The 23,191-nt window shown below is 42.7% G+C and overlaps 1 protein-coding gene across 1 annotated transcript in view; it reads right to left on the minus strand.

The window, feature by feature from the left end:
• LOC132401643 (guanine nucleotide exchange factor VAV3) overlaps positions 1-23,191 on the minus strand; it is a 451,830-nt gene that overhangs the window by 51,462 nt on the left and 377,177 nt on the right. Inside the window, exons 21-22 of the mRNA XM_059983657.1 lie at positions 10,798-10,863; positions 5,938-5,972 (exon numbers count right to left, since the gene is read on the minus strand). Coding sequence (XP_059839640.1) covers positions 5,938-5,972; positions 10,798-10,863 — 101 coding nt within the window. The remainder of the gene's footprint in view (positions 1-5,937; positions 5,973-10,797; positions 10,864-23,191) is intronic.

The raw sequence follows: 23,191 nt of genomic DNA on the forward strand, positions 1-23,191 counted from the left end.
GCCAAATTTGGAGTATTGTGTACAGTTCTGGTCACTGAATTATAGGAAAAATATCAACAAAATAGAGAGAGTACAGAGAAGATTTACTAGAATGTTACCTGGGTTTCAGCACCAAAGTTACAGAGAAAGGCTGAACAAGTTTGGTCTTTATTCTTTGGACCGTAGAAGTTTGAGGGGGGACTTGATAGAGGTATTTAAAATTATGAGGGGGATAGATCGAGTTGACGTGGATAGGCTTTTTCCATTGAGAGTAGGGGAGATTCAAACAAGAGGACATGATTTGAGAGTTAGGGGGCAAAAGTTTAAGGGTAACATGAGGGGGAATTTCTTTACTCAGAGAGTGGTAGCTGTGTGGAATGAGCTTCCAGTAGAAGTGGTAGAGGTAGGTTCGGTATTGTCATTTAAAGTAAAATTGGGTAGGTATATGGACAGGAAAGGAATGGAGGGTTATGGCCTGAGTGCAGACCAGTGGGACTAGGTGAGTATAAGCATTGGCATGGACTAGAAGGGCTGAGATGGCCTGTTTTCATGCTGTAAGAGTTAAAATTGGCATGTCACAAAGGTAACGATACAGTTGTCATGGGGGATTTCAACATGCAGGTAGACTGGAAGAATCAGAATGGTACTGGACCCCAAGAAAGGGAGTTTGTGGAGTGCCTCCGAGATGGATTCTTAGAACAGCTGGTACTGGAGCCTACCAGGGAGAAGGCAATTCTGGATTTAGTGTTGTGCAATGAACCGGATTTGATCAGGGACCTCGAGGTAAAGGAACCGTTAGGAGGTAGTGACCATAATATGATATGTGTTAACCTACAATTTGAGAAGGAGAAGGGAAAATCGGATGTGTCAGTATTACAGTTGAACAAAGGGAACTATGGAGCTATGAGGGAGGAGCTGGCCAAAGTTCAATGGAACAATACCCTAGCAGGGAAGACAGTGGAACAACAATGGCAGGTATTTCTGGGAATAATGCAGAAGGTGCAGGATTGGTTCATTCCAAAAAGGAAGAAAGATCCTAAGGGGAGTAAGGGGTGGCCTTGGCTGACGAGGGAAGTAAAGGGCAGTATAAAAATAAAAGAGAAGTATAACATAGCCAAGATGAGCGGGAAACCGGAGGACTGGGAAGCTTTTAAAGAGCAACAGAAGATAACAAAAAAGGCAATACGCCAAGACAAAATGAGGTACGAAGGTAAACTAGCCAAGAATATAAAGGAGGATAGTAAAAGCTTCTTTAGGTATGTGAGTAGCAAAAAAAATAGTTAAGACCAAAATTGGGCCATTGAAGACAGAAACAGGTGAATTTATTATGGGGAACAAGGAAATGGTAGACGAGTTGAACAGGTAATTTGGATCTGTTTTCACTAGGGAAGACACAAACAATCTCCAAGATGTAATAGTGGCCAAAGGAACTTGGGTAAAGGATGAACTGAAGGAAATTTATATTGGGCAAGAAACGGTGTTGGATAGACTATTGAGTCTGAAGGCTGATAAGTCCCCGGGACCTAATGGTCTGCATCCCAGGGTACTTAAAGAGGTGGCTCTAGAAATCGTGAACGCATTGGTAATCATTTTCCAATGCTCTATAGATTCAGGAACAGTTCCTGCTGATTGGAGGGTGGCTAATGTTGTCCTACTTTTCAAGAAAGGAGGGAGAGAGAAAACAGGGAATTATAGACTGGTTAGCCTGATGTCAGTGGTGGGAAAGATGTTGGAGTCAATTATAAAAGAGGAAATTATGACACATTTGGATAGCAGTAGAAGGATCAGTCTGAGTCAGCATGGATTTATGAAGGGAAAATCATGCTTGACTAATCTTCTGGAGTTTTTTGAGGATGTAACTATGAAAATGGACAATGGAGATCCAGTGGGTGTAGTGTACCTGGACTTCCAGAAAGCTTTTGATAAAGTTCCACATAGGAGATTAGTGGGCAAAATTAGGGCACATGGTATTGGGGGCAAAGTACTGACATGGATTGAAAATTGGCTGGCTAACAGGAAACAAAAAGTAGCGATTAACGGGTCCCTTTCGGAATGGCAGGCTGTGACCAGTGGGGTACCGCAAGGCTTGGTGCTGGGACCACAGCTGTTTACAATTTTCATTAATGATTTAGATGAAGGGATTAAAAGTAACATTAGCAAATTTGCTGATGACACAAAGCTGGGTGGCAGTGTGAAATGTCAGGAGGATGTTATGAGAATGCAGGGTGATTTGGACAGGTTGGGTGAGTGGGCAAATGTATGGCAGATGCAGTTTAATGTGGATAAATGTGAGGTTATCCACTTTGGTGGCAAGAACAGGAAGGCAGATTACTATCTAAATGAAGTCAAGTTAAGAAAAGGGGAAGTACAATGAGATCTAAGTGTTCTTGTACATCAGTCAATAAAAGCAAGCGTGCAGGTACAGCAGGCAGTGAAGAAAGCTAATGGCATGCTGGCCTTTATAACAAGAGGAATTGAGTATAGGAGTAAAGAGGTCCTTCTGCAGCTGTACAGGGCCCTGGTGAGACCCCACCTGGAGCATTGTATGCAGTTTTGGTCTCCAAATTTGAGGAAGGACATTCTTGCTATTGAGGGAGTGCAGCGTAGGTTCACAAGGTTAATTCCCAGAATGGTGGGACTGTCATATGTTGAAAGATTGGAGCAACTGGGCTTGTATACACTGGAATTTAGAAGGATGAGAGGGGATCTGATTGAAACATATAAGATTATTAAGGGATTGGACACACTGGAGGCAGGAAGCATGTTCCCGCTGATGGGTGAGTCCAGAACTAGAGGCCACAGTTTAAGAATAAGGGGTAGGCCATTTAGAACAGAGATGCAGAAAAACTTTTTCATCCAGAGAGTGGTGGGTATGTGGAATGCTCTGCCCCAGAAGGCAGTGGAGGCCAAGTCTCTGGATGCATTCAAGAGAGAGTTAGATAGAGCTCTTATAGATAGCAGGGTCAAGGTATATGGGGAGAGGGCAGGAACAGGGTACTGATTGTGTATGATCAGCCATGATCACAGTGAATGCTGGTGCTGGCTAGAAGGGCTGAATGGCCTACTCCTGCACCTACTGTCTATTGTCTATTGTAATGGTTATATGGTTATATGTAGTACAGAGGAGATTTACTAGAATATTACCTGGGTTTCAGCACCTAAGTTACACAGAAAGGTTAAACAAGTTAGGTCTTTATTCTTTAGAGTGTAGAAGGTTGAGCAGGGACTTGATAGAGGTATTTAAAATAATGAGGGGGATAGATTGAGTTGATGTGGATAGGCTTTTTCCATTGAGAGTAGGGGAGATTCAAGCAAAAAGACATGATTTGAGAGTTAGGGTAACACGAGGGGGAATTTCTTTACTGAGTGGTAGCTGTGTGGAGCGAGCTTCCAGTAGATGTGGTAGAGGCAGGTTCGTTTTTGTCATTTAAGAAAAAAATTGGATAGGTATATGGACAGGAAAAGAATGGAGGGTTATGGGCTGAGTGTGGGTCAGAGGGACTAGGTGAGAGTAAGCGTTCGGCACGGACTAGAAGGGCCGAGATGGCCTGTTTCTGTGCTGTAATTGTTATATAGTTATATATGATAAAGCCATGGCTGATTGGCAGGAGGCAGAGTGGTAATAAAGGGAGCCTTTTCTGATTGGCTGCTGGTGGCTAGTGGTGTTCCACAGGGAGTCCTTCTGCAGGATTCCCTGAAGGTTAATTTGCAGGGTGAGTCTGTGGTGAGGATGGCAAATGTGATGTTAATGTTCATTTCAAGAGGACTAGAATATAAAAGCAACCATGTAATGTTGAAAATTTATGAAGCACTGGTGATGCCTCACTTGGAGTACTGTGAGCAGTTTTGGGTCTCTTATCATAGAAAGTATTTGCTGAAACTGGAGAGGGTTTAAAGGAGGTTCACAAAATTTTTTTCAGGATTGAATGGCTTGTCATATGAGGAGCATTTGATGGCCCTAGGCCTTTATTCTCTGGAATTTAGGAAAATGAGGGGTGGCTTCATTGAAACCTTTCAAATGTGAAATACCTTGAGTCTGAGACCAATGGACACAGCCTCAGAATAGGGGGTGTCCTTTCTTTAGCTACTGAGTGGTTAATCTGTGGAATTCTTTGCCACAGGCAGATGTGGCCAAGTCTTTATGTATATTTTTGGCAGAGTTTGACAGATTCATGACTGTTTAGGGCATGAAGGGACACGGGGAAAGCAGGAGTTTGGGGCTGAGAGGAGAACTGGATTAGCCATGGTGAAATGATGGAGCAACCTTGATGGGCCAAATAGTCTAATTTTGCTTCCATATCATATGGTCACCAACACCAGGGAACTGATTATTGACTTCAGGAGGTGGAAATTGGAGGTCCATGAGCCAGTCCTCATCAGAGGATCAAAGTTGGAAAGGTGAGAAAATTTAAATTATTCAGTATTATTATTTGGGAGGACTGGACCTGTGCCCAGCATATAAGTGCAAATATGAAAAGGCACTGCAGCACTTCAATTTCCTTAAATGCTTGCATCAGAAACCTTGATAAATTTCTATAGATGTTGGTGGAGAGTATATTAATTGGTTGCAATGCAGCCTGGTATGGAAACACCAAGATCCTTGAACAGAAAATCCTTCAAAGAGTAGTGCATACATTGTGGTCCATCACAGGTAAAACCCTCCCCACTACTGAGCACATCTACATGGAGCAATGTCTCAAGAAAACAGCATCCATCATTAAGGACCAAACCACCCAGGGTATGCTCTCTTCTCACTGCTACCATCAGCAAGAAGGTACAGGAGCCTCAGGGTCCACACTATTGGGTTCAGGAACAGTTATTATCCCTCAACTGTCAGACTCTTGAACCAGTGAGGATAATTTCACTCAATTTCACTTGCCCTTTACAGAACTGTTCCCACAACCTATGGACGATATTTGTTGCTTATTTATTATTATTATTTATTTTTTTCTTTGTATTTGTTGTTTGTTGTCTTAAGGACATTGGTTGTCTTGTCCTGTTGTGTGTGATCTTTTATTGATTCTATTATGGTTCTTGGATTTACAGAGTATACCCAAAAGAAAACAAATCTTAGGGTTGTTTATGTTTTTATGATAATGAATTTACTTGAACTTTGAACCTCTGCCCACACCAGGACATCCCAAAATACAAACAATAAATGAAATAATTCAGAATATTGATACTGGTTTAAACACATGTAGTATCTGGTACAAGAATATGATACAAGTTCCAGACACAAGAATCTGGAAAAGCTGGCAATTGTTTCCCAGTTTTTTTCAAACATAGTGTCCATGGGATGTGTTGTTCATTTGAGAGTGAAGCCAATAACCTCATCATCACAGAATGGAAATAAATTGGTCATTTTCAGACTGGTGGAGAGCTGCAGGGACCCTGGCAGTTCACAATCTACATTAATGGTTTGTGTGGAGGAAAGGTTTGTCAATGAAGGGAGAGGAAAGGAGAGGAGAGGGTTTATAGTGAGTAATGTATCCTAGTATACAAAGCTGGGTGATTGTATAGGTTGTGAGAGTTTGTAGGTAGGATATAGGAAGGGTAAATGAATGGGACAGGACAAGGTAGGTGGGATATAATGTGGAAAAATGTGTGTTCATCCAGTTTTGGAGAAAAAAATTAGAAAGGTACAGTATATTAAAATGATCTTTCTCTGCTGGACAAGGAGTGAGTTGCTGACATGAAGCAGTCAGTTCCACTCATACACTGACACCAGTGTTTTTTATAAAGTGCTTTGTACATTTCTCGTCACAACAGCAAACGTAAGTTCTGAGAGTCCCTCACACCACCAGCCATTGTTTTGACTAACTGAGTTAATGATTGTATGCTAGCGTTGGGCTGAGTCAATGCTAACTACCACCAGCCACTGCTTTGATACACTGAGTCAACGATTGTATGCTAGTGTTGGGCTGTGCCTCTGGGTACTGGTGTGATGCATGTACGTACCATGGAAATCCTGAGTAATCCATACGTTTTGGAACCTGTAATCAAAGAACAAACTATCACAGACTGTATTCTAGGAGATCAGTCATCAAAAGTACATTGAGAGAATTCCCAGCTCTTTATATTGTCAGGGATGTTGGGGTTCATATCAGAGTTTGGAGTATGAAGAGCAGACATTACTTGAAAACAACACAAGAGCCCTATTGGACCACATCTGGTGGACTGGGAGCAGCTCTGGAACACAGGGATATACACCTGGAGCACCAGGACCAGCTGGGAACTCACCTGGAACACAGGGAGATAGCTGGGTCTCACAGCTGGAAAACAAGGAGATCACAGGGAAGCACAGCTGGAGCCCAGGAAGATAGAGTCATAGAAAAGTATAGCAGAGAAACAGGCCCTTCAGCTCATCTAATCTATGCTGAACAGCATGTCTAATCCAATTTACTACCTCATCTTGAATACCGAGCAACTGAACCTTCTTGACCAACCTACCATACAGGACTTTGTCAAATGCCTTGCTAATGTCCATGTAGACAACATCCGCAGCTTTACCTTCATCAACTTTCCTGGCAACTTCCTTGAAAAACTCTGTAAGATTGGTTAGACATGACCTGACACACATGAAGTTATGCTGACTTTCCTTAATCAGTTCACCTCTATGTAAATAGTTATACATCCAGTCCGTCAGAATGCCTTCCAATTAACTTCCTTGACTGATGTCAGGCTCACCGGCCTATAATTTTTAGTTTATTTTTAGAGTCATTATTGAATAGCAGAACCACATTGGCTATCCTCCAACCTTCTGGTTACCTCACCAGTCGCTAAGGTCTCTGTGACCTATAACTGGAGCATCAGAACCAGGTGGGAACTCACTAGGAACACAGGGAGATCTCTGTGACTCACAGCTGGAGCACCAGGACCAGCTGGGACTACACCTGGAATACAGCAAGTTCTCTGGGAATCACAGCTGGAACTCTAGGAGCAGCTGGGACTGCACCAGGATCACAGGGAGATTTCTGGGAATCATGCTTGGAATCCTGATTTCTGATGCTGTCTGGATGGAGTTTGCACATTTTTGCTGCAGAGCTTATCCTAGTATATTGCATCTAAAGATGATAAGATAGCACTATAGCATGGCGAGACATTACAAGCCACATTCTGTAGACCTGCTCACTTACCACGCGGAATTGCTCTGGGTACTTTTGATTCCTTCCACATCCCAAAGGTACGTGGTTTCATTTTAAATGATTCTAGAGTGGTAGTAAACTTGGGGGAAAATTTATGAGGATGTAAGTAAAAATGGAATTAGCGTAAATTTAGATATGAGAGACTGCAGGTGCTCGAATCCAAGGAAATAAACAAAACTGCTGTAACAATTTAATGGGCTGAGCAGCATCTGTAGAGTGAGAGGATTTATTGAATGAGATCGAGGAGTTATCGAAGGAGAGAGAGGAGAGGATTTATCGATACAGGAAGAGGATATATCAACGGAGAGAGGGGAGGATTTATCCAGGAGAGGAAAGGAGTTATCAATGGAGGGAGGGGAGAGGACTTACTGATGGAGAGAAGAGGATTTATTGATGGAGGGAGAGGATTTATTGAGTAGAGAGGATTTCTTAATTGGATGGAGAAAATTTATTGCTGGGGGGAGAGGAAAGAAGTTATCAATGCTTTGGTTTGAAACTCTGCATCTTTTCTCTGTGGAGATGATGGATTGTCAATATGAAGAAGAAAAGTGGAGTGGTTGCAGAGGATTCTGAGGTGATTGGTGGACTGAAGGATGGGGCTGATGTGTGAGACAGACAGGCAGATCTTGCCAGGTAGGGGAGGTGAGTTTGATTGAGTTGGAAACCTGTAGCAAATGAATGATCAATAGAGGGGGAGAGGGGGAGGAGGGGAGATGGAGAGGGCGATGGAAGGGGAGATGAAGATAGAGAGATAGAGAGAGAAAAAGGAAGATACAAGACATGTTGCAAGGTTGTAGGAGGGACATATGAAGATGGGAGACCTGCTGGAAGGAGATAAACAGGAACTCAGGAACTGCTCAATTCTTGCAAGTAAAAGAGGTGAGAGCAGAGAGGTTGTTACCAGATAGGGGGCTGGGGGCTGACCTGTGTGTGAAGGGGAATAAAAATGGGCGATAGAGTCAACCCATATAATCCTTAAAAAAAAAAGTACTAAACTCACACTACCCCATAACCCTCTATTTTTCTTTCATCCATGTGCCTGTCCAAGAGGCTCTTAAATACCCCTAATGTTTTAGCCTCCACCACCATCCCTGGCAACTTATTCCAGGCACTCACAACCCTCTGTGTAAAAAACTTACCCCTGATGTCTCCTCTAAACTTCCCTCCTTTAATTTTATACATATGCCCTCTGGTGCTTGCTATTGGTGCCCTGGGAAACAGGTACTGACTATCCACCCTATCCATGCCTCTCATAATCTTGTAGACGTCTATCAAGTCCCCTCTCATTCTTCTATGCTCCAAAGAGAAAAGTCCCAGCTCTGCTAACCTTGCTTCATACTTCTACTGCAGTTGTACAAGGCCTTGGTGAGACCGCACCTAGAATATTGTGCGCAGTTTTGGTCCCCTAATCTGAGGAAAGACATTCTTGCCAAAGAGGGAGTACAGAGAAGAGTACAGAGAGTACAGAGATCTTATTGAAACATATAAAATTCTAAAGGGATTGGACAGGCTAGATGCAGGAAGATTGTTTCCGATGTTGGGGAAGTCCAGAACGAGGGGTCACAGTTTTAGGATAAAGGGGAAGCCTTTTAGGACCAAGATGAGGAAAAACTTCTTCACACAGAGAGTGGTGAATCTGTGGAATTCTCTGCTACAGGAAACAGTTGAGGCTGGTTCACTGGCTATACTTAAGAGGAAGTTAGATATGGCCCTTGTGGTTAAAGGGATCGGGGGTATGGAGAGAAAGCAGGTACAGGGTTCTGAGTTGGATGATCAGCCATGATCATACTGAATGGCGGTGCAGGCTCGAAGGGCCAAATGGCCTACTCCTGCACCTATTTTCTATGTTTCTATGTTTCTATATGACTTGTTCTCCAAACCAGGCAACATCCTGGTAAATCTCCTCTGCACCCTCTCCATAGCTTCCATTTCCTTCCTATAATGAGATGACAAGAATTGAACACAATACTCTAAATGCGGTCTCACCAGAGATTTGTAGAGTTGCAACATGACCTCTCTACTCTTGAACTCAATCCCCCTGTTAATGAAGCCTAGCATCCCATAGGCCTTCTTAACTACCCTATCAACCTGCGCAGCGACCTTGAGGGATGTATGGATTTGAACCCCAAGGTCCCTCTGTTCATCCACACTCTTAAGTAACTGACTATTAATCCTGTACTCAGTCTTCTGATTTGTCCTTCCAAAATGCATCACCTTACACTTATCCGGATTGAACTCCATCTGTCATTTTTCTGCCCAACTCTGCAGCCTGTCTATATCCTCTTGTAACCTTCAACAACCTGCAGCTCCAGCCACAACTCCTCCAATCTTTGTGTCATCTGCAAACTTACTCACCCATCCTTCCGCCTCTACATCCAGGTCATTTATAAAAATCACAAATAGCAGGACAGATCCCTGTGGCACTCCACTAGTCACCAATCTCCAGGCAGAATACTTTCCTTCCACAACTACCTTCTGCTTTCTTCCTTTAAGCCTATTATTTTATCCAAACAGCCAAGGTTCCACATATCCCATGCCTCAGGACGTTCTGGATGAGTCTCTCGTGAGGGATCTTGTCAAATGCCTTGCTAAAGTCCATGTAGACCACATCCACTGCCCTACCCTCATCAATTTTTTTAGTTACCTCTTCAAAAAACTCAATCAGGCTGTAATTACTGTAGATGCTCGATGGTGTGCACGAAAGCCATGGGCCAAAGTGCCTGTATTCATACCGCACCACTGGGGTGACATTGCTGGTGAGACAGAGAAATGACAGTACCAGCATTCTCTGGAACTCACTGACTGCTGCATATCAAACCTACTTCAGAGAATAGAGCAATGTAGACATTGTGAAGGCAAAGGGTGTTTTTAGTTGGGTATTTAATTAGTTTGGTGGTTCCTTAAGTTTGCTATAGCTGGGGGTGCTGGTGGGAATAAGCTCCCACTACCTCTGAAATTCTCCCAATGACATATATCTCAAAGATAACCAAGTCCAGCTCCTGGCCTTTGCGTGAGGCTTAGCTACTAAACCCAGAGGGACTGGTTCTAATGCCAAGAGAAGGGTCAAAGGCGGATTACTGGTGCCTTAAAACCAGTAACTCTAGACAGAAGGGGTTCACTAGCTGCGGTTGGCAGCTTATTTAGAAGAAGGAAAACTCTGATCTCAAACCTCCGCTGCCTTGCGGCTACAACCCACTCATGGGGAAGGCTTCAGAGTAAACCCTGAAGGAAAAATCCAGAGCTGGAGTTCCTAAGGCATCCTGCATTGAGTTCAATGCTGTCTGGCAACTCCAAAGTTGCTGGTGCCACACTATAGCAGTCTCTCCCATTCTTTTGGGTTCATCAGATGAGTTGAGAGGGGTAGCCTGCTACATGGGCAACAGCTTGCACTAGAACATAGAACATAGAAATCTACAGCACAGTACAGGCCCTTCAGCCCACAATGTTGTGCTGATCATTCCAGCTACTCTAGAAACTGCCTAGAGTTTCCCTAGCACATAGCCTTCTATTTTTCTAAGCACTGCCCAGGCTTGTATATCTCCACAGCTAAGAGACAACATTCATGATCGACCCAGAATGATGGGGGCCTCACTCTCTAATTAGTTTGGCATAGCATGAAGGGTCTGCTCCTGTGCTGAACGTTCTGTGTTCTGTGTTCTCTGGGTTTACTTACACAGGGCAATGGCTTGACGCAGTCACGGGGGAAGAAGCCCATCTCCCTCGTTGTCAGGTTTCGACCCTTGAACAGAAACAGAGTGTGAGTTACATCACTGCCAGGCACTGCCTCACTCAGCCCCAAGGGATGATCCAGAGCCGAGGGTATATTGCCATTTAGTTGGGTCATATCAGAACCAGAACGTTTTGGCTCAATTAAGTGGCTGTCCCAATGATCTGAAATTTCATGGAAATAGTTAAAAAGGTATAAAAAAGACAAACTACTTTTGAGTAACAAAATATGTATTTAAATCAGATGCAGAAACATTAGACTGCTACCAATATTACTACTGTACTACAAACCATGTATTAGTTCCTAAAAGTTATCAATGGAGGAATACATATAGTGTACACTTCCACGTTCTTTTAATGACTTTAAGTGAACAAAATCAGCACAGACACCTCATGCAGATAATGGATTGCCATCACTGCCTTCCTGCATGAAGTAGTATTATAATCCTACAATAAACTTCCTGGCATCCTGTGTAGTCAGTAGTTCAAGTTCAGTTATGTCACCCTCATCAATTTCTCATCTTCATAATCCATTGCCGCCCCTCCCACCTTGGTGTTTTGATACAATGTTTTTGATGATTACATTGCCCAAACCTTCATTCTCATTGTAACATTCAAGATGATTGTCGATACCTTCATTCTACATAGTTCCTAACTTGTTGAAGTTGTGAAATCATTTCATTTTCACTCTCAGCTGTTTCTGGCATCTCCAAACCTGAATGCTTCAAACTACAGTGAGCAAAACAGTTCTGAATTGCCTTGCTGCTTATTTCTCACCAACAATCACTGACTCACTGTACTGTCTGTAAAAAGTTAACCCTTGCACTAACTTTGTTGGCTGTTGAAGAGGATAGTCATAGTCATAGAGAAATACCAGCACAGAAACAGGCTTTACAGCCCATCTAGTCCATGCCAAAACCACTTAAACTACCTACTCCAATCGACCTGCACTGGGACCATAGCCCTCCATATCCCTACTATCCATATACCTATCCAAACTTCCCTTAAATTTTGAAATTGAGCTCGCATGCACTTGTGCTGGCTGCTCATTCAACACTCTCACAACCCTCTGAGTGAAGAGGTTTCCCCTCATGTTCACCTTAAATTTCTCACCTTTACCCTTAAACAATAACCTCTGGTTGTAGTCCCACCCAAATTCAATGGGAAAAAAAAACTGCATTTACTCCATTTATACCACTCAAAATTTTGTATACCTCTATCAAATCTCCTCTCAATATTCTAAAGAATTGACAATATCCTTGTAAATTTTCTCTGCTCAACCTTGTTTACATCCTTCCTGTACATAGGTGACCAAAACTGCACACAATTCTTCAAATTATGCCCCACTGTCTTATACAACTTCAACATAACATCCCATCTTCTGTACTCGAGACATTGATTTAGGAAGGCTAATATACCAAAAGCTTTCTTTATGGCCTTATCTACCTGCGATGTCAGTTTCAACAAATTATGGACCTGTATTCCAAGATCCATTTGTTCTACACACTGCTCAGTGCCCTATTGTTCATTGTGTAAGAGCTACCCTGGTTGGTCCTACCACAGGATCAAACCTCGCACTTGTCTGCATCAAATTCCATCTGCTATTTTTCAGCCCACTCTTTCAGTTGATTCTCTGCTAGCTATGACGGCCTTCCTCCCTGTCCACGAGACCCCCAGTCTTGATGTCACCCGCAAATTTGTTGATCCAGTTAACCACATTATCATCGAGATCATTGATACTGGTAACAAACAACAAAGGACCCAGCTCCGATCCCTGTGTCACACCACTTGTTACAGGCCTCCAATCTACTTCCATTTTCTGGTTTCTCCTACAAAGCCAATGACTAATCCAATTTACTACTGCATCCTGAATGCTGAGCGATTGAACCTTCTTGACCAGCCTACTGTGCAGAACCTTGGCAAATCCCTACTAAAGTCTGTGTAGACAACATCCTCTGCCTTGCCTCCATCCTGGTAGCTTCCTTGAAAAACTCAACAAGATTGATTAGGCATGACTAGTCATGCACAAAACCATATCTATCTAAATATTTATATATTTGTTCCCTTAGGATATTTTCAAATAACTTTCCCACAACTAATGTCAAACTCAGTGTCATATAATTTCCTGTTTTCTGTTTAGAGCCTTTTTAAAGTAGCAAAACAACATTGGCTATCCTCCAAACCTCTGGCATCTCTTCTGTCGCTAAGGCGGTCTCAAATATCTCTGCTAAGGTCCCAGCAATTTTTGCACTTGTCTCCCATAGGATCCGAGGGAACAGCTTGTCAGGCCTTGGGGATTTATCCACCCTGTTTTGCTTCAGGGTAGCAAACACCTCCTCCTCTGTAAACATTACAGGGTCCATGAAGTTGATGCTGCTTTGCCTCACTTCTATAGACTCTGTATCTGTTTCCCAAGTAAATACAGGTACAAACAATAATTTAAGATCTCCCTCATCTGTTTTGGATCCACATGTTGATTATCATTTTGGTCTTCCAGTGAACCAATTCTGTACCTTACGATCCATTTGCTCTTAACGTATCAGTAGAATCCCTTAGGATTCTCCTTAAGCCTTGTCTGATAAAGCAACTTCATGCCTTCTTTTAGTCTTCCTAATTTTTTCTTAAGAATTTGCTTTCATCTCTTGTACTCCATAACCACCTCATCTGTTCCTACCTGTCTATACCGGTTATACACCTTTTTTCTCTTAACCAGGTCCTCAATATCTCTTGAAAACCAAGGCTCCCTATGCTTGTTACCTTTCATTCTGACAGGCATATATAAGATTTCTACTCTCAAAATTTGTTTTTTGAAGGCCTCCCATTTTCCAAGTATACCTTTGCTAAAAACAGCCTGTCCCAATCCACACTTGCTCGAACATTTCTGATACCATCAAAACTGGCTTTTTTACCAATTTAGAATTGATTAGCAGGAGACTAATTGATTTGAAGAGAGAGAGCGCTTTGCACAAATTGGGGAAAAGAGTTTCAAAAAGGAGCATTTTGCCCGGCTTGGCGTGTTAATGGCAGACTAATCGATTTGTGATTCATTAGCAGGAGCAAATAAAAATAAGGCAGGGTCAAAGCAGAGCAGCCATTGCGTGAGTGGACAGTGTAGGAGTGGGAACTTGAGGCTATGGTGAAGAGGCACAGGTAAGTAGCATGGAAGGCTTTTGTAGTGGTTGAATAAAAAGTTATTAAATTACAGCTAATTAAATAAAGTAGAGAAGTTGCAGGATCAGGTGATGTGCGTAGCTGCATGATACGGGAGCTGGTGGACCTACTTTGGTTCCTGGTGACCAAATCTACAGCAAGTTTTGGCTGTTCGAGGAACTCAGACTCAAAGTTGAGGACCTGGAATCTGAGATTCAAACACTGCGGCACATCAGTCTCTGGTCAGGAACAAGAGGGTGTGACTGTGAGTGAGGTGGGTAATGGGATCCAAGAGACAGTGCTGGAGGAACCTCAACCCTTGAGCTTGTCCAGCAGGTCCGAGATTTTTGCTCCCTGTGTGGATGAGAGTGGGGGCTGTAGGAAGGATGAGCAACCTAACTGTGGCACCGTAGTTCAGGGAGTGATTCAAGAAGGGAAGAGAGAATTCTGAGAAATGTAGTGGTAGTTGGGGATAGTATAGTCAGGGGAATAGACAGAGTTTTCTGCAGCAAGGATAGATTTTCCCAAAGGCTGTGTTGTGTGCCTGACATCTGGGATGGGACTTTTTATCTGACTGCAGAGGAATTTGCAGTGGGAGGGGAAAAACCCAGTTATCATGGTCCATGTGGGTACCAATGACATAGGTACCAATGAATGAGGAAAGAGATTCTGCTGAGGGAATTTGAGCAGCTAGGGACCAAGTTAAAGAACAGAACCAAAAAGATAGTAATCTCTGAATTACTACTTGACCCACGTGCAAATTGGCACAGGGTTAAGAAGATTAGAGAGTTAAATGTGTGGCTCAAGGATTGGTGTGGTAGAAGTGGGTTTGAATTCATGGGAAATTGACACCAGTATTGGGGAAGGAAGGAGCTGTACCAATGAGATGGGATCCACCTGAACTGTGATGGGACCTGGATCCTAGCGAATCACACAACTAGGGCTGAGGATAGGGCTTTAAACTAAATAGTGGGGGGGGGGGGTGGGTGAGTTCAACAGATCAGAGAAGTATGGTTAAAGTAAAAAAGAAAAGTATGGATAAAGATAAAGAAAAAGCAAAAGATAAAAAAGAGAAAAGTAAGAGTGGAGTGAAGAAAAGTCAAGTGCAAAAGATTTTAAAAGCACTTTATTTGAATGCCCGTAGGATTCGAAACAAGGTCAGTCAACTTGTGGCTCAAATCAGTACAAAGGGGTATGATTTAGTGGGCATTACAGAGATGTGGTTGCAGGGTGGAGAGGATTGGAATTAAATATCTAAGGATATCAGGTAATACGGAAGGATAGGCAGGAAGGTAAGGGAGGTGGGATAGTGCTCTTAATTAAAGATGAGATCAGGGTGATAGTGAGAGACAATATAAGATCTAAGGAGCAGAATGTTGAATCCATCTGGGTAGAGATTAGGAATAGTAAAGGGAAAATATCACTGGTGGGAGTTGTCTATCAGCCACCGAAGAATAACATTACAGTGGCACAGGCAAATAAACAGAGAAATATCTGAGACATGGAGCAGCAGTTATCGTGGAGGACTTTAACTTGCATATAGATTCGGTGAATCAAGTTGGTTGACGCAGTCTTGAGGAGGACTTCATAGAATGCATCTGTGAAGTCTTTCTTGAACAGCATATTACAGAACCTATAAGGGAATGTGCTATCTTAGATCTGCTCCTGTGCAATGAGACGGGTAAAATTAGTGATCTTGTAGTTAGGGATCCTCTTGGAAAGAGTGATCATAGTATCTCATACTGTGTAAGAGTTTCTCATACAAATAGAGGGTGCAGTAGCTTGATCTAAGACCAGTGTATTATGCCTAAACAATGGAGACAACAATGGGATGAGGGAGGATTTGGCGAGTGTAGACTGGGAATAAAGGCTATATGGTGGGACAGTTGTGGAACAGTGGAAGATTTTCAAAGAGGTTTTTCATGGTTCTCAACAAAAGTATATTCCAGTTAAAAGCAAGGACAGTAAGGGTGGGGAGAGCCAGCCTTGGATAACAATGGAAACAAAAGAAGTCATCAAACTAAAAGCTTGTGCATACAAAGTCACCAGAGTAGAGGGAAACTGGAAGATTGGGAACACTTGAAAAAGTAACAAAGAACCACAAAGTGAGCAATAAAGAAAGGGAAGATAGATTATGAAAATAAATGAGTACAAAATATAAAAACAGATAGTAAAAGTTTTTATAATTATATAAAGCGGAAAAGGGTGGCTAAAGTGAACATAGGTCCCTTGGAGGATGAGAAGTGGGAATTGATATTGGGTAATGAGGAAATGGCTGAGGCTTTGAATGACCATTTTGTGTCAGTCTGCATACTGGAGGAGACATCTAACATGCCAAAGAGAGATGTTATGGATGCGATTGGAGGTGTGGACCTTGATACAATAGCGATCACTAAAGAGGTAGTGTTGAGCAAACTTGTGGGCCTGAAGGTAGACAAGTGCCCTGGCCCTGACGGAATGTATTCCAGGGTACTGAAAGAAATGGCTTAGGTTATAGCTGAGGCTTTGGTGATAATTTACCAAAATTCTCTGGACTCTGGGCAGTTCCTGGCAGATTGGAAGATGGCGGGTGTCATGCCACTGTTCAAAAAAAGGATGTAGGCAAAAGGCAGGTAACTATAGGCCAGTTAGTTTAACATCTATATTTGAGAAAATGCTTGAAGCTATTGTAAGGGGTTTCTTCTTATATGTTACTGCTAAGGCTAATAAAATGGCTTCTTTGTTATGTTAAAAATAAAAATGCTTCTTTGTTAACTGCTGAGAAAGTGCTTTACTCTTGCAGCTTGTTTGGGTTATAATTACTGATAATGAGAATTGTATTCATTTGCTAATGAATTGGGATAGATGTTATTCTTTCTTGTGTGTCTGTAAGCTATTGTTTCGTGGACTTTGGGGAGAAGGTGTGATGGGGAAAGAGAGAGGAGACATGATGCTGTAAGCTGGGCGACAGAACGAACTCCGAGCGAGAGTCTGAGGCCTAAGGTCTTCGACAAGGAGAGGAGACGAGGACAGATTCGTGTGGAGCGTCTGGTCGACCACCATTGTTGGTCCCACTCGGCGGGTCGAGGAGGTCGGAGGGGATCGAATGGTGGCAGAAGACTTCGTTAATTGAGCTCCAACGGTTGTGCACGAAGTGGTTGAACTTTGATAAGTTTGGCGCCTTTAACTTTTCCTTTTATATTGTATCTCTATTAAGTACATAGTTCCAGTAAGATAGAACATAGAACATAGAATAGTACAGCACTTTACAGGCCCTTCGGCCCACAATGTTGTGCCGACCAAACCCTGCCTCCCATATAACCCCCCACCTTAAATTCCTCCATATACCTGTCTAGTAGTCTCTTAAACTTCACTAGTGTATCTGCCTCCACCACCGACTCAGGCAGTGCATTTCACGCACCAACCACTCTCTGAGTGAAAAACCTTCCTCTAATATCCCCCTTGAATTTCCCTCCCCTTACCTTAAAGCCTTGTAACTGAGCAGTAGTGCCCTGGGGAAGAGGCGCTGGCTGTCCACTCTGTCTATTCCTCTTAATATCCTGTACACCTCTATCATGTCTCCTCTCATCCTCCTTCTCTCCAAAGAGTAAAGCCCTAGCTCCCTTAATCTCTGATCATAATCCATACACTCTAAACCAGGCAGCATCCTGGTAAATCTCCTCTGTACACTTTCCAATGCTTCCACATCCTTCCTATAGTGAGGCGACCAGAACTGGACACAGTACTCCAAGTGTGGCCTAACTAGATCTATAAAGTGTAATCATTTAATCGCATATGGTGTACTGTCTGTCATTTGGCATGGTGGGGAGATTACACAGCACCTACACAAGCTGATTACCCAGTCTGACAGGGTTGAAGGCTGCTCCCCCTAGACGGAAGCGAGCTGAGCAAGCCTGAGGCTTACCAGGGGGCTACACTGTCATTTGAGAAGAAATAGCAAGGAATCTGGAAAGAAATGGATTCAATAGGCAGATGCAGCATGGATTCAGCAAAGGCCTGTTTGACAAAATTACTGGAGCTCTTTGAGGATATAATGAGTGCAATGGATAGAAGAGAACAGATGGCTGTTATTAACTTGGATTTCCAGAAGGCATTTGATAAGATGCTACATAAAAAATTTATCCATAAGATAAGGATGCATAGAGTTGGCAGTGATGCATTAGCATGGATAGAGGATTGGTTAACTAATAGAAAGCAGCACATTGGGATACATGGGTGTTACTCTGGTTGGCAATCAGTGGTGAGCGGTGTGCCGTAGGGGACGGTGCTGGGTCCACAACTGGTCACGATATCCATTAACGATCTGGAAGAGGGGATCCAGCGTAATTTAAGTTTGCTGATGATACTAAATTGAGTGGAAAAGCAAATTGTGCAGAAGATATGGAGAGTCTACAGAGAGATATAGATAGGTTAAATGAGTGGGCAAGGGTCTGGCAGATGGAGTACAATGTTGGCAAATGCGAGGTCATCCACTTTGGAACGAAAAATGAAAGAACAAATGATTATTTAAGTGGTAAAATAATGCAGCATGTTGTTGTGCAGAGGGGCTTGGGAGTGCTTGTGCATGAATCACAAAAGGTTGGTTTGCAGATACAGCAGGCTGTCAAGAAGGCAAATGGATTGTTGGCCTTCATTGTTTGAGAGATTGAATTTAAGAGCAGGGAGGTTATGCTGCAACTGTACAGGGTACTGGTGAGGCCGCATCTGGAGTACTGTGTGCAGTTCTGGTCTCCATACTTGAGGAAGGATATACTGGCTTTGGAGGTGGTGCAGAGAAGGTTCACCAGGTTGATTCCAGAGATGAGGGGGTTAGACTATGAGGACATGTTGAGTTGACTGGAATTGTACTCACTGGAATTCAGAAGAATGAGAGGAGATCTTATAGAAACATATAAAATTATGAAAGAGGTAGTGTCACAACCACGGATTCGGCAATTGCGCTTGTGAATATGCACGTGTCAGCTAATTATTATTTCATTGTGATAGTATTTAACTTCATTCGTTCCGCTGTAGCGTTTGCCGAGACTTGAACCCGGGATGTAGCTATGCTTCGTTATCTGCGTTCCACTTTGCCTGAGAAATTGGACTGTCAAGTCAAATGACTCTGAAAACGTGGTATTCGTTTTATTCTTAGTTGTTCTTTTCAACCACAGTGTAGGCTTCATTTTCCATTTGAGAGTTTTAGTTAACAGCCCTATTTGGCCTAGTGTCTATTGTTTTTTTCCCCTTTAACATTGTCCGCATTAAAGTCTGTGAAATATTGACCCGCCTCAGTGTCTCTCACTCCGCACTTGGGCCATGTCCGAACCTGGTGACAGATAGGTCAAGATAGAGGCAGGAAAGTGGTTTCCACTGGCAGGTGAGCCTTAAGATTCAGGGGAGTAGATTTAGGATGGTGATGAAGATGAACTGCTTTTCCCAGAGAGTGGTGAATCTGTGGAATTCTCTGCCCAATGAAGCAGTGGAAGCTACTTCAGTAAATATATTTAAGACAAGGTTGGATAGATTTTTGCATAGTAGGGGGATTAAGGGTTATGGGGAAAAGAGAGGTAGGTGGAAAATGAGTCCATGGCCAGATCAGCTGTGATCTTATTGAATGGTGGAGCAGACTTGACAGGCCAGATGGCCTACTCCTACTTCTATTTCTTATGTTTTTATAGAATCTAAAACCATGGACCAGACCTATCTCTTTGCATATTTTCTTTGAAATTAATGACATTGTGGTCACCAGATGCAAAGTGTTCCCCAACACAGATTTCTTTCACCTGCCCTGAGCTGCTCGTCCTGCCCCTCCTACAAAAGTCTCACAAATGGCTAGGAACATCATCATTCATAAGAACCCAAGAAATTGGAACAATGTGAGGCCTCACCAATCCCTTATAAAGCCTCAGCATCACATCCTTGCTCTTAGATTCTAGACTACTTGAAATGAATGCCAACATGGCTTTTTCCTCCTTCACCACTAAATCAACCTACAAGTTAATCTTTAGGATTTTCTGCCCAAGGACTCCCAAGTCCCTCGGTATCTCAGATTCCCGGATTTTCTCCCCATTTAGAAAACTGTTTGCACATTTATTTCTACTACCAAAGTGCATGACCATGCATTTTCCAACGTTGTATTTCATTTGCCACTTGCATGTCCATTCTCCGAATCTGTTTAAGTCCTTCTGCATCCTAGCTGTTTCCTCAACACTACCTACCCCTCCTCCAATCTTCGTATCATCTGCAAACCTGGCAACAAAGTCATCAACTCCATCATCTAAATCATTTATATCCAGCATAAAAAGAAGTGGTCCCAAAACTGATCCCTGAAGAACTTCTGTGCTGTAATTGTTATATGTTATATGGTTAAGAATACCACTAGTCACTGGCAGCCAACCAGAAAAGGACCCTTTATTCCCACTCGCTACCTCCTACCAATCAGCCAATACTCTAACATTTGCAATTTTCCAGTCCTCTGGCACCATGCCAGAGTCCATTGATTTTTGACAGATCATTTCTAATGCCACACAATCTCTAACACAATCACTCTCAGAATCCTGGGGTGCAGTTCCTCCAGTCCAGGTAACTTATGTACCTGTCAGGATGCTGGAGCAGGGATCCAATCACAGACCCAGTATTGTGCACACAGATATATTAATTGAGTACCAAATCCCGAGGTGCAAACAAAGTCGGCATCAAAGATCAGGCAGAGATCAAAACATCCAGAGAAATCCAAAAACCGGAATTGGAAAAAGGCAAAGTTTAACATTCAGACAGAGTACAGATAAGAATGCTGGAAAGGCTCAGGAAAATTCACTGGCATAATCTGGCTACAAACAGGTGAAAACACAGGACTGAGCAATAAACAGAGCGGCAGCTATAGGTGGAGCACAATGAGACACAGGTGGCAGCAATACAGGTAATAATGAGAGGTAGGTGAGAGGCGGAGTACTCAGTAATACAGGGGCCAGAGTAGAGCAGGACTGTGGGGTGGGGGAAGACAGGAGCACATGGCAATTTAAAACTGCAGACTGACTGCTTGGCAGAAACACACAAAAAGAGAGTTCAACTAGAGGTACTGACAGTACCTTTAGGTCTTTCAGCTTTTTGAGCACCTTCTCTTTTGTAACAGTAACTACACCCACTTCTCTTCCTTGACACACTACAACATCAGGCATACTGCTACTGTCTTTAACATTTACTTCAGCAGCTATCTCCTTGTCCTCTGTTATTTCTCCTGCCTCATTTTCTAGTGGTACTATATCCAGACTCACTTCTCTTTTATTTTTAACATACTTGTAAAAACTTTTACTATCCACTTTGATATTTTTTGCCAGCTTGCTTTCATATTTCATCTTTTCCCTTCTAATAATATTTTTAGTTGCTCTCTGTGGGTTTTTAAAAACCTCCCAATCCTCTTTCTTCCCACTAATTTTTGCTTTGTTGTATGCTCTTTCTTTTGCTTTTACAGTAGCTTTGACTTCCCTTGTCAGCCATGGTTGTACTATTTTATCATTTGAGTGTTTCTTCATTTTTGGAATACATATGTCCTGCACCTTCCTCATTTTTCCCAGAAACACACACCATTGCTGCTCTGCTGACTGATTACATCAGACTTTACTTTCTCCCTATCAAATTTCAAATTGAACACAATCATATTGTGATCACTTGTTCCTAAGAGTTCTTTTACCTTAAGCTCCCTAATCACCTCTGGTTCATTACATAACACCCAATCCAGTACAGCTGATTCCCTAGAAGGCCCAACAACAACATGTTCCAAAAAGCTATCTCTTAGGGATTCAACAAACTCACTCTCTTGAGATCCATTACCACCCTGATTTTCCCAATCGACCAGCATGTTAAAATCTCCCATGACTACTTTAACAGTGTCCTTTTGACTTGACTTTTCTATTTCCTATTGTAACCTCTGGTTCACCTCCCACCCATTGCTGTGAGTCCTGTATACAACTGCCATCAATGTCATTTTACACTTTCAGTTTCTTAACTCAACCCACAAGGTTTCAACTACTTCTGATCCTATGTCACATCTTTCTACTGATTTGATGCCAATCTTTACCAGCAGAGCCACAAACCTCCTCTGCCTACCTTTGTATCCCTCTGATATAATGTGTAATCTTGGACATTTAGTTCCCAACTACAGCCATTCTTTCGCCACGATTCAGTGATGGCCACAACATCAAAGATGACAATCTGTAATACTACAACAAGATCATCCACTATATTTCCTGTACTACATGCATTTAGATATAACACCTTAAGAACTGTATTTGCTGTCCTTTCTGACTCTGCATCCCTACTCATCCTGCTGGCTGTGACTAAGTCCCACTACCTGCCTGCCCTTCCTGACAATCTGACTGCATGCTATCTTTACTTTTTTTAAAAATCCGTTCTTTCCTGAGTCATTGAAACATTGAAAACCTACAGAACAATACAGACCCTTCTGCCCACAAAGTTGTGATGAACATGTCCCTACCTGAGAAATTACTAGGCTTACCTATAGCCCTCTATTTTACTAACATCCAAGTACCTATCTAAAAGTCTCTTAAAAGACCCTATCGTATCTGCCTCCACCCCCATTGCTGGCAGCCCATTCCACGCACTCACCACTCTCTGAGTAAAAAACTTACCCTTAACATCTCCTCTGTACCTACTCCCCAGCACCTTAAACCTGTGTCCTCTTGTGGCAACCATTCCAGCCCTGGGAAAAAGCCTGTGACTATGATCAATGCTTCTCATCATCTTATACACCTCTATCAGGTAACCTCTCATCCTTCTTCACTCCAAGGAGAAAAGGCCGAGTTCACTCAACCTATTCTCATAAGGCATGCTCCCCAATCCAGGCAATATCCCTGTAAATCTCCTCTGCTCCCTTTCTATGACTTTCATATCCTTCCTGTAGTGAGGCGACCAGAAATTTGCACAGTACTCCAAGTGGGGTCTGACCAGGTTTCTATATAGCTGCAACATTACCTCTCGGCTCCTAAATTCAATTCCATGATTGATGAAGGCCAATACATCGTATGCCTTCTTAACCACAGTCAACCTGCGCAGCCGCTTTGAGCCTCCTATGGACTTGGACCCCAATATCCCTCTGATCCTCAATACTGCCAAGAGTCTTACCAATAATAATATACTCTGCCATCATATTTGACCTACCAAAATCAACCACTTGACACTTATCTGTGTTG

This window comes from Hypanus sabinus, chromosome 11 (genome assembly GCF_030144855.1).
Source record: "Hypanus sabinus isolate sHypSab1 chromosome 11, sHypSab1.hap1, whole genome shotgun sequence".
NCBI classification, from domain to species: Eukaryota; Metazoa; Chordata; class Chondrichthyes; order Myliobatiformes; family Dasyatidae; genus Hypanus; species Hypanus sabinus.